The sequence below is a fragment of the Paroedura picta genome, chromosome 2, assembly GCF_049243985.1.
Source record: "Paroedura picta isolate Pp20150507F chromosome 2, Ppicta_v3.0, whole genome shotgun sequence".
Taxonomy (NCBI): domain Eukaryota; kingdom Metazoa; phylum Chordata; class Lepidosauria; order Squamata; family Gekkonidae; genus Paroedura; species Paroedura picta.
Genome location: NC_135370.1, coordinates 143,171,827 through 143,193,340, shown reverse-complemented (window position 1 = coordinate 143,193,340; position 21,514 = coordinate 143,171,827). Strand labels below are relative to the sequence as shown.

Genomic DNA, 21,514 nt, shown 5'->3' with positions numbered 1-21,514 from the left:
CTGAGATTTACATGTTTCTTGTTTTCCTGAAAAGAAAATTCAATTTCTCTTCATGCAAGATTAAGGGGTTCCTATTTCACACACAAAACTGAGATACCTGATTGGGGACAAGTTCTTGTTAAAGCTTTCTACAGACACAACTGAAATTCCAGTGTCAGGGAAAATCATTAACAGCATTTGTGTCAAGGGACTACATTTTTTCTCAGCTGCTATAATACAACTGCATCTTTAGTTGCTAGGTAACAACCGAGTATATACTATAAGCAACATGCACAAGAGAGAAACTGCCATCTGCTTCCCATTTGGGAATTCCATTAACTAAACCAATACTGCAGCTACTCTCCTGCCCCCCCCCCCCAGGAGTCATTCTTGGTCTCCTGGGACCTCGTTTGTTAGTGAGGCAGGTGCTGACAGCAGCAATATGCCATTTTATGTATTAGAGATATAGTGACCTTGTACGTATAAAACACATAAAGGTCTTCAGAAGCGTACTAAGAGCCACTTTATAAAAAGAACATAACATATACAGTCTACTCTAAATATTGGTTACCAAAGATTATGCTCAGTATTATATTAACAAATAACTCTGGTTGTTGCACATATACTAACCATAAGCTTGAATTCACCAGAAATTTCCACTAGCAGAAGGAGCTTCCATAGGTACAATAAAACTTTCTTAACTCCCCCCCCTGCAGCCCAAACTGCTGTTCATAACAGACAGAATCACAGAGTTGGAAGGGGCCACACAGGCCATCTAGTCCAACCCCTGCTCAATGCAGGATCAGTCTAAAGCATCCAGGATAAGTAGCTGTCCATCCACTGCTTAAGGAATGCCAGTGAGGGAGAGCTCACTACTATCTTAGGAAGCAGGTTCCACTGTTGAACTACTCTGACTAGGAAAAAGTTTAACCTGACACCTAGACCGTGCTGTTCTAAAAGTCATTACTACTGGTCCCATCCTCTTCTGCCAACAAAAACTGTTCCTGCCCTTCTCCAAGTGACAACCACTTAAGAGAGCAATCATGTTCCTGCTCAACCTCCTCTTCTCCAGGCTGAACATTCCCAAGTCCTTCATCCTCATCGCTCTCCTCTGCACCCACTCAATTTTGTCCGTATCCAGAACTGTACTCCAGGTGCAGTCTGACAAATGTGATATACAGCGGGTCTATGACACCTTGCAATTTTGATGTGATGCCTCTTTGATACAGCCAAAGACTATATTCATTTTCTTTACAGCTACATTAAACTGTCTGCTCATATTTAGCTTACAGTCCACAAGTACCTCAAGATTACAGTCACACACACTGCTACCCAGAAGTGTATTTCCCTTCCAATATGCATGCTTCTCATTTTTGTGACCCTGATGTAGAACTTTGCCCTTATCCTTATTCAATTGCATCTTGTTCTCAGTTTCCCACTTTTCCAGCGTGTTCAGAACTCATTGAACTCTATTTCTACCCTCTGGGGTGTTTGCTACTGAAAAGTACCAGACCCAGTACTGAGCCCTGTGGCACTCCGCTGCTCACTTCAATCCATTGACAATTACTCTTCGGGTGCATTATTCTAACCAGTTTCTTATCCATCTAACCATCCAAAAATCCAGTTGGCAGTCCTCCATTTCACCCATCAGAACATCATGGGGAACCTTGGCAAAAGCCTTACTGAAATCCAGGTAAACAACATCAACTGAGTTTACATGATCTAGTAAGCCTGTCACTTGGTCAAAGAAGGAACCCCGGTTGGTCTGGCAAGACCCGCTGGAGACAAATTTATGCTGATTAACCCAGAACAAAAAATTTTCCTTCAGATGTTTGCAGATTTCCCCCTTTAAAATCTCCTCCAATATCTTCCCTGCAATTGAGGTCAAATTCATTGTCCTGTAGTTCCCCCCACCTTTTTTTTTAAGTTTCTTCCTTAAGAACAGCTTGAGTGGGAAGTCAGGCATCTGCTACAGCAGAAGGAATAAGCAAAATCAGTTGTTCTTCCCATCTCATCCTTCTCCATTTGTCCATGCCTGAGACATTAAGTCCCTCCCCCTTTATAAAGGAGTTTCCTGTTCTCTCCCAATCATCAAGTATGATTTTCTTTCTGCCTTCCAAGCAAGATTTGAAACTACAAATGCAAAATGTTGAAGACATCAGAGGAAATACACACTGATTGCAAAACTGAAATATTTCAGTATTTCTTCATCAAACCTAAACTCATTTGACTGCTTTAACATAAAATCCATAATGTATAACTTAGCATATAAAATTGTATTTGGCATATTTATGTCAACAGGAATCTTTGAATTTACCACCTGTTCTTATGATCCTTGCCTCTCCTGGATGCTGGGGGTGGGAGGACTGGCAGACTGCATCCAGCAGATATTAAATGCTTCTCTGAGAGATGGAATGGTTTCTCCTGCCTTGAAGTGAGCAATGATGCATGCACACCTAAAGAAACCAACTCTGGACCTAGAAGAGATTAATAACTACTGTATCATTCTTCAGTAAGGTGACTGAACAAGTGGTGGCTGGTCAATTTCAGTAATTCCTGAATGAAGCAGATCCATTCCAGTCTGGTTTCAGGCATGATTATGGGTCTGAAATGGCTTTGGTCATCCTATTGGATGACATGTGCCAGAAGATGGACAGGAGGAGTCCAATTCTGTTAATTCTCCTGAACCTTTCAGAGGCTTTTGATAACATTGTTCATGGTATCCTTCTGGATCACCTTTTGTGTTGGGGAGGGGCTGTTCTATGGTGGTTCCAGTCTTATCTCAAGGGTAGGTTTCTGAAGATGGTGCTGGGAGACTACTGTTCTGTCCCTTGGTTTTTGGATTATGGGGTTCCCAAGGTTCCATCTTGTCTCCCATGCTTTTAAACATCTATGGTAAAGCCACTTGGAAAGGTCAGCTGGAGATGTGAGCTGAGCTGCAACCAATATGCAGATGACACTCAGCTCTATGTCGTGCTACCAGCAAATCCCAACGTGGCTGTGGAAAATGTCAACAAATGTCTGGAGGCATATTTTAGAATTGAAGAGAGCTAACAAACTGAAACTTAATCCTGACAAAGCAAAGTGTTATGGTGAGGGAAAGTTCAGACCTGGAAAATGTTCTGGATGGGGTTGCAGTCCCTCTAAAGGAGCAGGTTTATATCTTGGAGATGTCCTTGAAGACTGTCCAGAACCCACAGTTGATACAGAATGCTGCAACCAGTGTGTTAACTGGAATGGACCACAGAAACCATTAAGATTGCACACTCCAGCACGCTTCAGCCGCTTCAGCGAGCACCACAGCCCAAGGCGGACAGTCCTGCGGAGGGGAGGCGCCGGCACCAACCCTCTCCTCCATGGTGCTGGCTGCCTTGGGCTGTGGTGCTCACCAAACCAGCCGAAGCACGCCGGAGCGTGCAACCCTAGAACCCATATCACTCCAGTCTTGTCCCACCTACAATGACTCCTACTTCACTTCTGGGCTCACTTCAAGGTTCTGATGCCTATGTGGCTAGATGGTAACCTATTGTGGCATCAAAACTTTGAAACTCCCTCCTATGGTTGTTTGTCTGTCTCTCTCTACTGATGTCTTTTACTATTTTTGGTCCATCTAATGGTCTTCCTAGTGCTGTTTACTTATGTGGTTTTGATTAAATTTTATAATTTGAACTGTTTTAATTATGAAAATGTTTTAATGTTTTTTATGTTTGCAGTCTTGTGGACCCTGACTGGTTGTGAATGCAGTATACAATGGTTTTAATTAATTAAATAATTAATTGCTATTTGATGCAGCTGAAATGGTTGAGCACAAAATGTTGGTCCACTGCCTCGCTGGGACCAGGATTCGGGGGATGAAACCTTCAATGGCTGTGCGCCTTTCTCTGGAAACGGACACAGAGGGTAGCAGTGAGGGAAGAATTATCACACCCTCATCGACTCTCTCGACTCCTACAAAGGGGCAATACTCTCCCCTAAATTATTTAACATCTTTATGTGCCCTCTGGCACAGCTGGTCTGGAGTTATGGTCTGGAGTGTCACCAATATGCGAATGACACCCAGTTCTATCTCCTCATGGACGACCACCCAGACCCCACGGATACATTTATCAGATGTTTGAAAGCCATTGCTGGATGATTAGAGCTGAGTTGCCTGAAACTCAACCCCTCCAAGAAGGAGGTCCTGTGACTGGGCAGAAAAGTGGAAAACCGGGAAGCACACCTACCTTGGCCGGGGCGCAACTTAATATCTAATTCTCAGCCAGGAATCTGGAGGTGATTCTGAATGCCTGCCTTTCTATAGAGGCCCAGGTCACAAGAATAGCCCGCATGGCATTTTAGCACCTTCGCCAGGCAAGGCTACTAGTGCCCCATTTTCCCCTGGACGGTCTAGCCACAGTGATCCATGCAAGTCATCTCTAGGCTGGATTTCTATAACTTGCTATACGCGGACCTAGCTTTCTCCTTGACCCAGAAAGTCCAGCTGGTACATAATGAAGCTGCTAGAGTCTTCACTGGTACATCTTGGGGGGCCCATATCTAGTTTGTGCTAAGGCAGCTGCACTGGTCACCAGTCCTGACCCATCAGGTTCAAGGTTGTGGTGTTGATCCTTAAGGCCATCTGCAGCTTGGGCCCTACCTATCTGAGGGACATTTCCCCCTGCAGGAATCTCTGGAAGTCCCTGGCCCAGTACTGGAAGTCCCTGGCCTGCCTTTTCAGTCCTGGCCCCAACCTGGTGGAATGAGCTCCTGGGAGAGCTGGGGCCCTGACAGAGCTATCAGAGTTTTGTAGGGACTGCAAAATGGAGCTCTTCCACCAGGTCTTTGGTGGAGGTCAGAGCCAGGAACAATGGAGGCCCCTCCTCTGGCTATGCAGTAACATCTAGTGTATCGCACTGTGGGGGGTGGATGGCTGTGGGGATGGGGGGAGGCATGATACCATCCATCTTGTTTTATCTTTTTAGCTCATGGTCTGTTGTTCTGTTATGGAATGGGACTTGTACCATGTCTCATGAGGGTTATATTGTACCCTGCCATGAGTTCCCGGAGGGAGGGAGGGAGGGAGGGAGGGAGGGAGGGAGGAAGGGAGGGAGGGAGGGAGGGAGGGAGGAAGGAAGGAAGGAAGGAAGGAAGGAAGGAAGGAAGGAAGGAAGGAAGGAAGGAAGGAAGGAAGGAAGGAAGGAAGGAAGGAAGGAAGGAAGGAAGGAAGGAAGGAAGGAAGGAAGGAAGGAAGGAAGGAAGGAAGGAAGGAAGGAAGGAATTTTGAAGTATGGAAGGCCTTAATTTGTTATGAGCAAAACTGTGAATATACCAAATACTTGCGTACATGTATGAGAAAGAGATGCAAACTGCCTAATCTATGCTACCTTAGCATGTTTATCTTAATTTTACCATCTCAGAAATAGGAAATAAAATTAGGAAATGAAGAACAACTTTTGCAGCAAACCAGAGATAATGTGTTAATTCCTTACCTGCCGCAGCAGTTTCTCTATGGCTGACATCACCATGAGGCCTCTCCAGACAATAGGTACAGTTTCTTCCACCAAGAAACCCATAGACATACTAGAAGAGATAATGCAAATATAACTTTCCCCAATTTTCCAACATGACAGAATCAGTAAGCCAAGTCAAAATGTAAAATAAATCAGTTTGCTTACCATGCAATTCCATAATTGACAAGAGGTCTCATTAAGTTCCCTACAATGAAAATATTTAAAACAGCAGTTATTTCATGTTTGTACATGCATTGCTTGTGGTGATACTTACTCAAGTCAGCTATAAGAAAAGCATGCGTTCCTTTCAAAATGCTCCAGTGATTCTACCACAAAGCCTAAGCCTAAAAAAGACATAGTGTTTAATCATGGTTAATTAACCACAGCAAATAAACCATGATTAAGATGTCAAATGTGCAGTGAAACCCCTATTCACCTTGTGGGATGAGCTTTGGAGCTACCAGTAAGATCTGCTTGCCACCTTCAAGCAGAGCAGCTAGACAGGAAAAATAATTTACCTTGATCATAGTTTGCTAGATTATCAATCAAAACAACAATTGAATTCAGCCAGGGAAAGCCATATCATTTTGGTGATGTAAACAGACCTTTTACTGGCTCTTTGTAGATCTCTTGCTCTGAACTTTGATATAATTTGGTCCTTCCTCTATAAAAGGTCATTGATTCCCTAACAGTTCCCCTTTGAGAAATCTTATGCTCCTAGAATACTATACCAAATATCCTGCATTAGGGGGATGAGACTGCCAACATGTTTACATGAATTGCCAGAAGAAAAGTCACTGCATAAAACAACATTCTCCTGCTTCAGGGAGGGATGATACTACAAGCTTTCAGTTTGGTGCTTTTGCTCAATACTAAACAAGAATTAAGTGAATGGAACCTTATCTCACTGAACTATAGCCCCTTTCTCTTGTACTTCATCAAAACTGGATAATTTTATCATTTCTGAATAAGCCAAACAGAGATTGCAGTTTATCAAAACAATCTTCTTTATGTGTCTAAAAGCTTAAACTAAGTTTCTCAGTGCCATCCATGTACTTGGTTCAACACTTAGTGAGGTTTGTCAATGCAGTACAGTACTACAGACAAAATATCATTATCTCTAATGGCTTGATTATTGCTTTCACTGCAATCAGTATGATAAAACATGCAAAGAGAATATTTAAATAACATCTGCAGGATTCTATTAAAAGGAGACTGTGTACAATTAATGCAAACCTGACCTCTGAATTTGCTAACTGATTTGTTCATAAGCGTCTTTTGTCTGTTCCCAACCTGTGCACACTGTGGGTAGTTTCAATGGTGAGATCACCAATAGTTGTGCTATGTCCACAACAGGAGTGAGGTTTCTTCATTCAAAGCTATCAGATACATTTAGCTAAAGGAGCAGTACTGGCTGTGTAAAGCATAGCTAGTATGACCATCATCACTACACATTTCCCCACTCTGAGGTAAATTTTCCCTCATAGACTAAAGTAGTTCTTGTAGTGTGATTTCTTAGTTGTAAATGAAGTTCATTGTCCCACCCTGTCACGGTTAGATTGGGTTGGCCCTGGAACGTTTTGGGGGAAGTTGTAGAGCCCTTTTTCTTATAACCCTATAAGAAAAGCAATGAGGCATTTGTAACCATAAACAAATAGATTTTTTTACAAAGAGGAAAACGGATGTTAGAATGTGGAATTGTAAAAGAACTCAACCCCCACAAATTCTAACAGCTGCTGATCAGCATACTAAACCCAGCAAAACTATGAAATCTCCTCTATCCATGACTGAAAGAGGGCTGAGGAAATAAAGGCAACGGAAGCGATAGAACCTCCTCACAGCAGTGAATCATCCTGATTAAGTAAGGAGAATGGCACACCCAGGCCCAAATCTTCCTTAGAAATCATCTAATGGAATGCTGCAGGCTGAAACACTGCCTTTAAAATTGTTCAGAAATCCCCTTCCTGCAAAAATGATTATGACATCATACTTCTTCAAGAGACCTGGACAACTGAGGACTTATAGCTAAACTAGTAAGCAAGCCCGCTGCAGGGGAATGCAGCGGGCGCTAGGTGCTTACTTGAGTCGTCGTCGGCTGCAGCGGCGGCGGCAGGCTGGTCGGCGGCGGCGATCTTCCGGCGGCGGCGGGCTGACGCGGCGAGAGGCGCTTCGCGCCTCTCGCCGCGTCAGCCCGCCAGGCAGGGAACCCCCGGCAGCCGCGCGCCGGCCTGACGCGGCGAGAGGCGCTTCGCGCCTCTCACCGCGTCAGGCTGGGGGGAACTGTGAGCTGCACTTCGCGCGGCTCGCAGTTGCTGGAGCTGGGAATCAGAGGGACCAATCGGCAGGCGCTTCGCGCCTGCCAATTGGTCCCTCCGATTGTCTGTCGTGAGGAAGGGTCCAATCCGGACCCTTCCTCATCACGGACAAAGCCCACCTCAAGGGGGCTTAACGAATTATTTAGTCCATGGCGCCCATGGCGCCACGGGCGGTTTAAAGATGAGAGCAACCAAGGGCCAGGGTCCTGGGAGGCTAAAAAGAGGCTTAGGAACCTTAATTTTGACCTTCCTGATACTAAGAAGCATGGCTTCAAACTACTGGATAATTTGGCCTTGGTAGTCCTTCTCTCTGGGGAAGGAGTGAATGTGATACTCCTAAATATCTATATGCCCCCCTTAAAAAGAAAACAGGAGCTAACTACTAACTGGACAGTCCTCAAAAGTTATATAGCCATCTTATTAATGGACCACCCAGAAGCCTGTCTCCTAATTGTGGGTAAATTAAATGCCCACATGCCCAGATGCCCAGAGGGAGGGGAGGGAGGAGGAAGGAGGGGGAGGGAGGGCCTGCCGCCACCACCACCACAACCACCACCCCACCGCTGCCCTTCTGAGGCCAGTTGGGGAGGGGGGGAGAGGGCCCACCTGCTGCTGCCGCAGCACGTCCCGCCTTGTGGCCCCAGATTTCTGGTCACTTTATATAAGACCCAACTCTTCTTCTTCATATAAATACGTTATTTTACAGTCTAAGTGCTTTGCTACAGACTTCTTATTCATAGGATTTTCTTTCAGCTGGTAAGATTTCTTTTAAACTGAGTTTAAAAGTGATGCCATAGCTGAATTCCACACCAGCTTTCCCAATCCCCCCCCCCCAAGTCTTTCTCCATGATTCAAAGACAAGGGAAAAAGAATTATAATATGCAGGAGGGAAAGAACAGTAATATGTGACTGATGCTTAGAGGTTTGTTCCTTAAGAGTTCTCATGGCCGAGGAGACTAGCCATTGTTCAATTTTTAAAGTTGCTTGTCTTTTTTGCAACAGCCAGTCATAGAATAAAATGGTTTTCTAGAATGAAGGAAGGCAAGTCCCAGATTGCTTCCCATATGGTGCCCCTGGTCTACTGACGCACAGCACAATGGTGGGGATAGCAAAGAAGACTGCAGTGAGAAGGAGGCAACAAGGCTGTTTCCCTCTACCATGCACTGATTAAGATCCAAGCCATTGTAACAAATGTAGTTTTAAGAAGGATGCCAGAAATGGTTAGTGCAGTTCTCAATAGTTCATGATTACAACTATTAATTTCTTGATTCTAAAATTATATTTTTCATACAGATACTGAGCAGCTACTCTCCCACATATACTTAAAATAAGACTACAGCAGTTGTTTCATGCTCACACAGAAACTAAGGAATCCATGGCATCATGAACACAAACTTTTTGTAGAGCTGAAATGTTAGTTCAGATTTATCAGCACTCAAACCATTATTATACACCTCCTCACTTCTTCACAATGTCTCATCAGGAAAAGCAGAAAAGACTCTCGCTGCCAAGGTGAATGGTATCATTTCCCAAAATACCCATCAAAGGGGAGTATTGTAGCATATACTCTTTTGGCATGAAAGATGCAGATATTGTAAGGGACATTTAGGTAACATAGTTTTAAGTACTTTAGGCAACATAATATAGATAGAAGGCAATTAAAAAGGAACATTTAATCAAATGGGGTGATAAGATGTGATTCCTAATGAAGGATAGAATCTCAACTATACACAATTAGAATTTAGCTTATGAAAGAGCAGGAAACACATATGGCCAGCTCTGCGGCTGCCTGTAAGTTGAGTGGAGGCAAGCCTGCCCCGGCCCTGGGCAGCATGCACACAGGAACAGCACAGCCACAAAACCACCTTCCACACACCAGGCATCCTTTTAGCGCGGCACTCGGTCATTCCTCCTGCAGCAGCTTTGAGTCGGCCGTCTCTTGCCTGGGCCAGCTGGGGATGGCTGCCAGGGCTCGCCTCTGCCCACCGCTTCACTTCACTTTGCCTCCCCTTCAGTCAACTCCGGACCTCACCATCAGCCCCGCCTCCCAGCCCCCCTGTCATGGCCCCAGCTCCAGCCACAGCCCTTCCTGCTTTAGCGGTTCACTTCCCACCTCCGCACCCTCCCTGTCTAAAAGCAGGGGCTGAACAGCCAGACAGTGGAACTAGTGCTTGCAGTTGCAGCAGCCAGTGAGGAAAGGAGAGGTAGCAACGGGCAATGATGCACACCCACACACCTCCCAGACAGAAGGCAGCCACCTACCTCTCCACCCGGCTCCAGTGCTGCTCCGCTGAAGAACTGGTGCACTGGTGGAGGCTGTGTCAATGGTAGCAATGGCCACAGAGACCACAGTGAAAGAGGCAGCAGGGGCCGTGGCAACAGTGCCAGAGACAGCCCCAGTGACAGATTGAGCAAGGCTCAATGCTGGGCTTGGCTAGTCATCCCTGGCAGCACCAGTGGTGGAGTGTGAGGGGATCAGCCCGGCCACCGGCCCATGCATCCCTTGGGTACCCCCTTGGGTGCCATCCTTGGTGGCTGCCTGCAATGGCCAGATTGTCACAGATGATTTTTTCCACATCATGTGCAACAATCTGATTCTCAGAATTTTTTTACTACTGTGCCAAGGCAAATATCATCACAGATATTAATTTACTTACTATAGTTATATCCCATTCTTCTACAAAATACTTGGGAACATACAAATTTTAAAAGATTCAAAAACTGCCGTATATATTCGCATATAAGCCATGTTTTTCAGCCCTTTTTTAAGCTGAAAAAGTCCCCCTCGGCTTATATGCGGGTATTTAAAAAAAAACCCAGCTTCCAGACAAGACTGGAGGGGTGGGGGTGGGAGACAAGTATACTTGCCTGAAGAAGCAGAGGCAGGAACAGCAGATACGCAGCGAGCCTGGGAGGAAAAGGGCAGTCTCCGCCTCCCCCCCATTGCCTTAACGAGGCTAGCACAGGGCTAGCATGTGTCACAGGAAGCTCCAAAGCCTCTGTCTCAGAGGGAGAGCAAAGAGCAGAAGGAGGAAATGCCCCTAGAGGAAGGAATAAAGGCAAGAGGGGTCAGAGGGAAAGAGGAGGGAGGAGAAGGTTGGGAAGAAAAGGGGAAAAAATCCTGCCCAAAACACGGGGGAGGGGAGGAAAGGAGAAAAAGCCACTATCCAAACACCACCCTTGGCTTATATGTGAGTCAATAAGTTTTTCCAGCATTTTGTGATGTAATTAATTGCCTTTGCTTATATGCGGGTCAGCTCTGGTAAGTACTTGGATGGGCGATCTCCAAAGAAGTCCAGGGCTGCTACACAGAGCCAGGAGATGGCAAATCACCTCTGACCACCTCTTGCCCTCAGAACTCTGCATGATTGACTGGAACTTCCTGGCACTTTCCACCAAGAAAAAAAAAAGAACTAAAGACAATGCTGAATTCCAATGCATAGATTTTTCCTTGTCCATATGCTCATCAAAAACATCATTTTGTAGAGGAACATCTCCAGTCAATCCATGTATTCTTTTCACACCACCAGAATATTACTTCTAGGTACACATAATATAACCAGAATTCTTCAAGGTACTTCAACATTTTTAGCAAACCAACCTATTCCTTATAATGCACGAAATGCAAATAATGGATGGGACTTGTAGTACTATCCGACAGCTCAAGTATATCAAATATACCAGGATTCTCAATTTAACTTGCAAATTAATGGTGATCTTGCAAAGCTTGTAGAAAAGCAGAGCTGTCTTCAATCTAGCAAGTTCAGCTCTTAGAAAGCTATCTTGATTGCAAATAGTACTGAACACCAAAGCCACAAAATCAACAATAAAGGCTGGGATTTATAAAACTGCTGAAAGCCATGCACTGACAAATGGAGTAGATGCTAGTCTTGTATAAGCAACTGAAAAGGATTCACTTGGATCCCACTGTAAATCTCTTCTGACAGAAGATATTTCTGCCCATAGAGCTGGACTTCCTTACCTTTGTTGCCGCCTAAAATGCCTCCCTCAAACTCTGCTCCAAGAGAATGACACCCCCACCCCAGGAACAGCACAAAAGACAAGAGGGGGAGAAAATCACTGAAAATCAAACCTCTTTTGGTTAGCAGAAATTTTCTGTGGGATTCAACCCATCATCTCATATTTGTTGTATAAATTATGTAATATTTTTCTCCATCTCAATGAAATTAGCTCCCTTTTTGTGCTTTGTCACATAAGCAGTCTACATTGCCTCATGCTTAAATGCCTTTCCCATGACTGTCAGCCCACAGCATGAGGAGTGCATCAGTGTAGCTGCTTCTTCTCAGCCAATTATTTTAAAAACTACGTCAAAATATCTTTTCACCCAATTTTCTATGCGAGTCAGTTTGTTCAAAGATACCGATTACTGCACTGCTTTGAATTTCATTACTAATTATAATGCCTTTCTTTAAAATGCTCCAGCCATGCTTTATATTCCACACTAATATCAGCCCATCTGCAGTCTGCTTCTATCACTATGGTTTGGTCTAACATAGTATCTGACATGTCTCTTTCAAAAGAAAATTAGTCCCTTAATGGCTTTAGGTATAACCTCAACAAGAACTTATGATAGGAAAGGATGTCCAAATAACCAGTCATCAACATATTCTAACAGAGCTCAGAGGTGGTCACCCAGCCGAATAAAAGCAGGGGACACAGAATTGTGTATGAAAGTGAAGAAACCATGTATAGAGATTGGGAGCACTGCTTTATTTACTTTAGGTCGGTGGTTCTCAACCTTTTCTTCGCCATGACCCCAACTTCAGCACTGAAGCCCAGCAGGGACCCAGCCAATGCTCCCAGCTAGTGCTGCAGAGGCGTTTCCACTGCCCCCCCCCAGCCGTGGCCATGGGCGACCCCCCCGCAGAAGGTGACTGGAGGGGGGTGAGGGCCCTTCCTGGGAGAGGGGGCTGCTGCTGCTGCTGCCGCCGCCACTGCATCCACATTGCTTGCTGTCCCACTCCAGGCTGGGCTTGGGCACGCGTCTTACTCCCTTGGCTCACCGCTTCTCTCCTTTCTCCCTTCTTTTAACCACGGGGGGTTCCGCGGTGGCCCTGCTGCAGAACACACGGGGCATGCTGGACAGAGTCAGGAGGGATGGGGTGACTGTGGATCCATGGGGGGAGAGGGTCGCTTTCTTGCCAGCTCTGAAAGAGCTGTTTCAGTGTATTCCTTAGCAGGCGCTAGTGTGACCCTCTGGACAGGCTGAGAAGTTGCAGAAAGAACCAGTGGGGCGCTGGAAACACATGTGCATATGTATGCACAAAACAATCGTGGTGGCATGAAGGCAGCCATTGCCATGGCTCCGCCGCCTTCGCCCACCTCCTCCTGCTGCCACTCACCGCCTCCATCACACGCCTCCACACACTGCCACCTGCCACTGTGGTGGCAGACAACCATCCGACCCCGGAAAGGGGCCTGGCGACTCCAAATGGGGTCCAGACCCCAAGGCTGAGAACCACTGCTTTAGGTAGTAGAGAGAACAATGGGCAGTAACTGATAGTTGAGTGAGTTATCTGGGGAGACCCTCCCACTTTAGGAATCTAATATATCCTATCCTGTCATTCTGTGACAGTAGCCTCAAGAAAGAGAAAGGTGACTTTAAGGAATTGTGGTGGTTTCCGCCGTTGTTCTCTTCTAGGACTCCATCTGAGTACCAGTCACGTGGAAGTTGCAACAGACAATCCATCACTACACCCTGTTAGTCAACTCCGTGAAGTTGTGCATTAATGGTTTTTAGTATCTTAAACTGAACACATGACATTTCATCAGTCCTGGCTTCACATGAACCCCAGATCTCTGAACGCAACCTCTGACAGTTCTCAAATATCCACCACCCTTTACCGGGTGAGCATATAGCATTTCATGGCGGGGGCTTTTTGTGCCTCTTCCTAAGAGTAAGTGACTCTCAATAAATACCTCTAAATAAAACGGTAAGAGGGTGCCGGGAGCACTTGGGACTCATTGCCTACCAATCAATCAGGCTGTCCTAACTGTCCAATCCCTGATTGGCTGGCCATCCAACAAACGGCCAATTATGAAGAATGCCCAACCCCTGACCACACACCCCTCCAGCCTGGTAAGCAGGAGCTGGGATGGGGTGGGGGTAGTGGGGGGAGGGGGAGGGGACGGAGCCCCTTTCAGTGCTCACCCCTGTCAGCCCATCCGCACATCAAGCAGCCCCGGCCACAGCCTCACCAGGCCTTGGCGGCGCTACTGAGGGGAGGGGAAGGGTGACTCTGTCGCCGCCAGCGTTCCTGGCTGCCTGAGAAGCTGAGATTGCGGCCTTGCCAGGGCTACCTGAGGCAGTGTGGAGAGGAGTCCCCGCCAGTGCTTAACCCCTCTGCTGCAAAACGCCTGCTGGGGCCTCTGAAGGCTTCGGTGGGCCTTTTGGCACCCCCCCCCCCAGGTCAGAGGTGGGTGGGTGAGTTTATAATAATATAAAAATTCACAGAGGCAGCTTTTATCCAGATTGGGGTCCTTTGGAAGAAAAAGCACTAGAGACTCTGGGATTATAGTAGCATTTGTTTTACAGAATATAGATTATAGATAGAGCACAGGTAGAAGCACAATGGCATACCTACAGAGCAGATTCACTAATCCAAAGATGCGTCTCCAAGATGCTACAACCCAGTCCCAACACAGTCTGCTTGTTTCTATTCCTGTCTTTCTCTCCCTTCAGCTAAGGGCTGGCTAACTTTGTTCAAGCACTTGAAGGGAACTTGGCCAGGGCCATTCTTGGTGTAGTGGTTAGGAGCACTGACTTCTAATCTGATGAGCCAGGCTTGATTCCCCACTCCTCCACATGCAGCAACTGGGTGACCTTGAGCTCACCACAGCACTGATAGAGCTGTTCTCACCGAGCAGTGATATCAGGGCTCTCTCAGCCTCACCTACCTCACAGGGTGTCTGGTGTGGGGAGAGGTAATTGTAAGCCGCTTTGAGACTCCTTCCTGTAGAGAAAAATGGCATATAATAACTAACTAACCCTTCTCCTTCTCCTTCTCCTTCTCCTTCTCCTTCTCCTCCTCCTCCTCCTCCTCCTCCTCCTCCTCCTCCTCCTCCGCCTCCTCCGCCTCCGCCTCCTCCGCCTCCTCCAGGCTACTGAAGATATACCTATAATTGGCAACATACCGTATATACTTGCATATAAGCCAAGTTTTTCGGGCCTTTATCTAAGCTGAAAAAGTCCCCCTCGGCTTATATGTGGGTACAAAAAAAACCAGCTTCCAGAGAAGACTGGAGGGTGGGGGGGGTGGGAGACAATTATACTTGCCTGAACAAGCAGAGGCAGGAACAGCAGAGAGGCAGCAAACCTAGGAGGGAAAGAGCAGTCTCCACCTCCCCCCCCCCCTCATTGCCTTAACAAGGCTAGCACAGGGATAGCATGTGTCGCAGGAAGCTCTGCAGGAAGCTCTGAAGCCTGTCTCATAGGGAGAACAGCGAACAGGAGGAAACACCCCTAGATGAAGGAATAAAGGCAAGAGGGGTCAGAGGGAAAGAGGAGGGAGGAGGAGGAGGGTGGGAAGAAAAGGGGGGAAATACTGCCCAAAACAGGAGAAAAAGCCACTATTCAAACAACACTTTTGGCTTATATGTAAATCAATAAGTTTTTATAGCATTTTGTGGTGTAATTAGGTGCCTCGGCTAATATGCAGGTTGGCTCATATGCGAGTATATACGGTTCATTAATATTCCTTTTGTCATGTAGGACAGCTTCCAAATAATTAGAATCCTAACCAAATCTGGATAATGTACTTGACCTGCTTACAATGAACTGGCATCCTGAAGCATTTCAGTTGATTCTCTCTCCCTAAAAATGCCTATTTATATTAAAAAACATAAAACAGCACAAGGTATATATTTAAATCTAACCCAAAACTGAAAAATGCTGGGGGGGGGGTAAGGATCCTAATCTGTTAAGCATGCAAAAGCTTATCTAAGAAGAATGCCAGAAATCCAAAGAAAGTTAACACTTAACCTTCTATCTACCTTGCTACAGTTATTATCATAATTAAAGCTTTAAAACTTAGCGTCTAATCTATTTTTAATTAAAACCTTTTGCCATCATTACCATATAATTCATAGAATCATAGAATCACAGAATGACAGAGTTGGAAGGGGCCATACAGGCCATCTAGTCCAACCCCTGCTCAACGCAGAGTCAGCCCAAAGCTTCCAAGAAAAGTGTGTATCCAACCTTTGCTTGAAGACTTCCAGTGAGGGGGAGCTCACCACCTCCTTAGGCAGCCTATTCCACTGCTGAACTACTCTGTGAAAAAAAATTTCCTGATATCTAGCCTATATCGTTGTACTTGTAGTTTAAACCCATTACTGCATGTCCTCTCCTCTGCAGCCAACGGAAACAGCATCCTGCCCTCCTCCAAATGAAAACCTTTCAAATACTTAAAGAGGGCTATCATGTCCCCTCTCAACCTCCTTTTCTCCAGGCTGAACATACCCAAGTTCCTCAACATATCTTCATAGGGCTTGGTCCCTTGGCCCCAGATCATCTTCGTTGCTCTCCTATGTACCCTTTCAATTTTATCTACATCCTTCTTGAAGTGAGGCCTCCAGAACTGCACACAGTACTCCAGGCGTGGTCTGACCAGTGCCGTATACAATGGGACTATGACATCTTGCGATTTTGATGTGGTGCCCCTGTTGATACAGCCCAAAATGGCATTTGCCTTTTTTACCGCTGCATCACAATGCCTGCTCAAGTTTAGTTAACAATCCACAAGTACTCCAAAGTCTTGTTCACACACAGTGTTACCTAGAAGCGTATCCCCCATCCAGTAGACATGCTTTGCATTTTTCTGACCCAGATGCAGAACTTTACACTTATCTTTATTAAATTGCATCTTGTTCTCATTTGCCCATTTTTCCATTGTGTTCAGATCTCGTTGAATTCTGTCTCTATCTTCCGGAGGATTTGCCAGTCCTCCCAATTTGGTGTCATCTGCAAACTTGATGAGTAGTCCCTCCACCCCCTCATCTAGATCATTAATAAATATGTTAAAAAGTACCGGGCCGAACACCGAGCCCTGAGGTACCCCGCTACTCACCTCTCTTGAGTCTGATGAAACACCTTTGACAACAACTCTTTGAGTGCGGTACTCTAACCAATTCCCTATCCACCTAACTATCTGAAAATCCTTCAACTTATCCATCAGAACATCATGGGGAATCTTATCAAAAGCTTTACTAAAATCCAAGTAAACGACATCAACCGAATTTCCACAATCCTGCAAACTTGTTACTTGGTCAGAAAAGGAAACCAGGTTGGTCTGACAGGACCTGTTGGAGACAAATCCATGCTGACTTCCTTGGATCACCAAATTGTCCTCCAGATGTTTGCAGATCGCTCCCTTTAATATCTGCTCCATTATCTTCCCCACAACACAGGTCAGACTCACTGGTCTGTAGTTTCCCGGGTCATCCTTCCTCCCTTTTTTGAAGATCGGAATAACATTTGCTCTCTTCCAGTCCTCCGGGACATCTCCGGTCCTTAAAGAGGTCCCGAAGATGATGGACAAGGGTTTTGCAAGTTCTCCAGAAAGTTCTTTGAGCATTCTCGGGTGCATTTCATTCGGCCCAGGGGATCTGAACTCATCCAGTGCAGCTAAATGCCTCTCGACAACCTCTCTATCCATGTCAACCTGCCACCCAGACACTATCCTTTGGCTACTGTCATCTCCAGATGTGCCTAAACCCTTTGACCTGTGGGAAAAAACAGATGTAAAATAGGCGCTGAGCCTTTCTGCTTTCTCTGCATCCTCCGTTAGAGTTTGTCCATCCGCACCCAACAGTGGGCCTATTGCCTCCTTTACATTACGTTTTCTCCTCACATAACTGAAAAATCTTTTCTTGTTACAGTGGGCTTCCCTGGCCAATCTTAGCTCACTCTCAGCTTTGGCCTTTCTGATGATTGATCTACAGTGCCTAGTAACCTATAGGTACTCTTCTTTAGAGCTCTGTCCTTCCCTCCATTTCCTGAACATTTTCCTATTCTTTCTTAGTTCCTCTTGAAGTTCTCTGTTCATCCAAATAGGCTTCTTAGAGCTCCTGCAGTGTTTTCATCTTTCTGGGATAGTCATGGATTGAGCATGCAATAGCTCTTGTTTGAGTAGCGCCCACCCTTCACATGCTCCCTTCCAGGATTCTCATCCAAGGTATGACACTCATCATGTCTCTGAGTTTATTAAAGTTTGCCCTATGAAAATCCAACATCCGCGTCTGACTACAAGCTTCCTTGCCTCCCCATCGCCAAAGGAATTCTATGAGGACATGGTCACTTCCCCCTAGGGTCCCCACCTCCTTCACCTCATCCACCAACTCTTGCAGAGGTTCGCAATAGGAGAGAATCAATCACAATGTTTCCAGTTCCCATGCGGAGTTCCACAGGGTGCAGTTCTCTCTCCCACTTTATTTAACATGCATGCACCCTCTAGCCCAGTTGATCTAGGGGTTTGGGCTTGGGTGTCATCAATATGCTGACAACACCCAGCTCTATTTCCTGATAGCCAGAAACATTCATCAGAAGTTTGGAAGCAGTGATGTTTTGGATCGAGGACACCTGAAACTCAACCCTTCCAAGATGGAAGTCGTGTGGATAGTCAGGAAAGGACCAGGTGAGGAAGAGCCATTGCCCTCCCTAGAAGAAGAAAAGTTGGTTTTTATACCCCCCCTTTTTCACTGCCAAAATCAAATCAAATGCTCTCACAATGAGGTAACCAATAAACTGTGCAACTACCTCTTCCTAAATGCTTGTCTTGTCACTCCATGAGAAAGCCCAACATCTGGACTAACAAGATGATCAGTGCTTGAGAGACGTTAACAGACATTCCAGCATACTTCATAAATTCCAAACGCAACCTACCACTGGATAGGTCAACCATGCAACCCTCCTGAATTAAATAACAAAGACAAAATCTGGTGCTGTCAAAATTAGCGTAGCTACCAGTGTAAATTGCCACGAATTATTTCTAACCTTTTATTATCATCACATGATCAGGAACAGATGCAAATTTAGACATTAAAACAGTCAGTTTTTAGACTTGTTCTAGGTTCAGTTTTACCCCCAAACTGCCCTCTGCCACTATGATACTTGGACAATACTTTTAAGACTTAAAAGCATGATGAGCGGAGAGCCCATGGGATAATTAATATGGAGCAGTGAAAACATTAAGAAAATACGTAGGATCACAATCACTGAGGAAGTTTGGGAAAACGGGATATTATTTACCTAGGAACCCGTTTTGGTTGTGATTTATGATTTTGGATGATTTACAAAGTTTTGAATTATTATAAACTAGTAGCTTAAGCCCGTTGTAGGCAGAAATACAACGGGCGCTAGAATGGTGTGAGGGTGGAGTGTAATGCGTTGATATCTTGGGCTCGAAGGGCGGGAGGAGAAAGATGCAGTGGACAGAATCATGGAGGGACCCCTGACATAAAACCCACACTGGCATAAAGCCCCCAAATTCGGTGATAGTCCACAACATATAAAGCTCCCCTGTGCAGGCGAGGCTTTGCAGAGGTCAGGGAGCTATGTTTGTCCCACCGTCTTTCCTCTGTCCCTCTGCAAGGTGTGCTTCTCCCTGTCGGCTGAAACAGTTGTCAGATGTGCTTCAGGAAAGAAGACAGCCAAGGCACAGGAAGTTGGGTGACACAGATGTTTCCTCTCTGGATAAGAATATCCCATCCAGGTGGAGGCAAGATGTTCAGGGGGGAGGGGGGTGTCTTCCCATCTCCCAAAAGTAGGAGCAGGGAGGGAAAAGAGCGGCCGGGAGAAGGCGGCGCAGCCCCCCCCACCGGCAGCTCTCAGGGAGAAGGCGGCGCAGCCCCCCCCCCCCACCGGCAGGTCTCCGGAGGCTTCTCCCGGCCGCTGGAGCGGCCTGTCCACGTCTTAGACGCGTCTAGGCCGCTCCAGCGGCTGGGAGAAGGCGGCGCAGCCCCCCCCCCCACACCGGCAGGACTGAGGTGGTACTGCCCACAGTATTAAAAAGCTAGAGGAGGAGATGGAACAGACTAAAACAAAACAAAAAAAAAAGAATGATGGGGAAGTATGATTGATTGTAGCCTGTCTACAATAATCTGTCATAACTGCTGACTCTCAAGGAAATTCTGCTTGGAATTATAGGCATAAAATTATCTTAAAATGTGCAGTTAATCGTGTATAAGGTTATATAAAAGTAAAAGTAAACTCCTGGTTCTACAAAAGTAAAAACAAATTCTTATATAAGCTCTCTATCTAATTTTTAAATCAATACAACTTACAGTAACAGCAATCAGTTAGTATATTCTCTTATTTAATATGTATCCAAATAATGAATGATATTTTAAAAATTAAATTAGACTTTTCTTCTTAGCAATTCAAGCCAGTCTACCATGTCCATTACTTTCAGCAATTGTTACTTACACTATAGGCTGTCTGCTCAAAGGAGAGAACTGTGGTTGCCAACTCTGGATTGGGAAATTTCTGGAGATTTGGGGATCGAACCTGTGGAGAGCAGGGTTTGGGAAGAGCAAAGATCTCAGCCATTTTCTCCTTAGCAATTGGATTCTGTCATCTGGAGATCACTTATAATTCCAGATCTCCAGATCCCTCCTGGAGGTTGGCAATCCTAGAGAGAATGAGCTGTTCTCTTCTAACTATTGCAAGTACTGTTCCACAATGCATAAATTGGAGCTGTATCAGAAGTACTTTTTATTATTTTTATTATTTAGATTTATTGGCTCCTCCTTCCAGACAACAGGCTCAGGGTGGCTAACAACAATAAAAACATATGTAAGTAAATAAGTAAAGTGAATATTAAAATATTACAGATTAGCAATTTAAAAATGTAGGCTAAAAACTGCACTGACATGCTCTGAGTCTGGCCATTTAGGTGAGAAAGATTCTAGTGTATTGATGCTATATCAATCTTCAGATGGTAAGGGTGGGGAGCCCTGCTGCGCCCTTCCACTTCTACATTTATATAAATATTTTGAGGACCTCTCCTTCAATTTGAAAGAATGCCTAGTAGCTCACAACAAAATAAGAGAAACAATTGGAAAAATAAATCTAAAACGGAAAACATTAAGAACTTAGAAGCACAAGGTTAAAAATTCACAATGCACATTTCATTCTTGTTTTTCTGCACTTAATGATTCTATCCCCAATAACGGTACAAAACAAATATTTATATCCATTTGTGAGCTTCATTATTCTATTAATCATGCTCAGAACAATCACTGTAACATTTAAAATGAAAATGAGAAGAGTTATAAAAGTCAAAACTTACTCGATGACACTTCTGGACTCCCTTTTAAATTCATCATTTTTGGAATGGAAGGCCCATATACATCTGCATCCAGCAAACCAACAACTTTTGTCTGTGGAGGGAAATAACATCATTCTCCAAATAACAGTAAAACTATCTATGCCAACCACAGTTAACGTTACCTACATTTAACTATAATTATTTAACAATCATGAAATATGGAGCTTTAGACCAGTGAGCATTACAGTCAAGCAACACAATGAAGGAGATGAGCACCGAGGACTGTCTACCACAAAGGTCAATGCAGGTCTATTTATTTATTTAGAAGAGTTGGTTCTTATATGCTGCTTTTCTCTAACAGAAGGGGTCTCAAAGTGGCTTACATTCGCCTTCCCTTTCCTCTCCCCACAACAGACACCCTGTGAGGGAGCCCTGATGTTAC

The 21,514-nt window shown here is 45.2% G+C and overlaps 1 protein-coding gene across 4 annotated transcripts in view; it reads right to left on the bottom strand.

Moving 5' to 3' along the window:
- Nucleotides 1-21,514, bottom strand: part of NUBPL (NUBP iron-sulfur cluster assembly factor, mitochondrial) — a 130,586-nt gene that overhangs the window by 50,082 nt on the left and 58,990 nt on the right. For 3 of the 4 annotated variants that reach the window (XR_013228475.1, XM_077323048.1, XM_077323047.1), the window contains exons 4-6: nt 21,094-21,184; nt 5,634-5,673; nt 5,448-5,538 (exon numbers count right to left, since the gene is read on the bottom strand). Coding sequence is in view for 3 of the 4 variants with exons in the window: in XM_077323048.1 (XP_077179163.1) it covers nt 5,448-5,538; nt 5,634-5,673; nt 21,094-21,184 (222 nt within the window). In the remaining variant the exon portion in view is untranslated. Of the gene's footprint in view, nt 1-5,447; nt 5,539-5,633; nt 5,674-20,228; nt 20,310-21,093; nt 21,185-21,514 lie in introns of those variants that run through there. The other variant, XM_077323049.1, reaches the window with a different exon arrangement.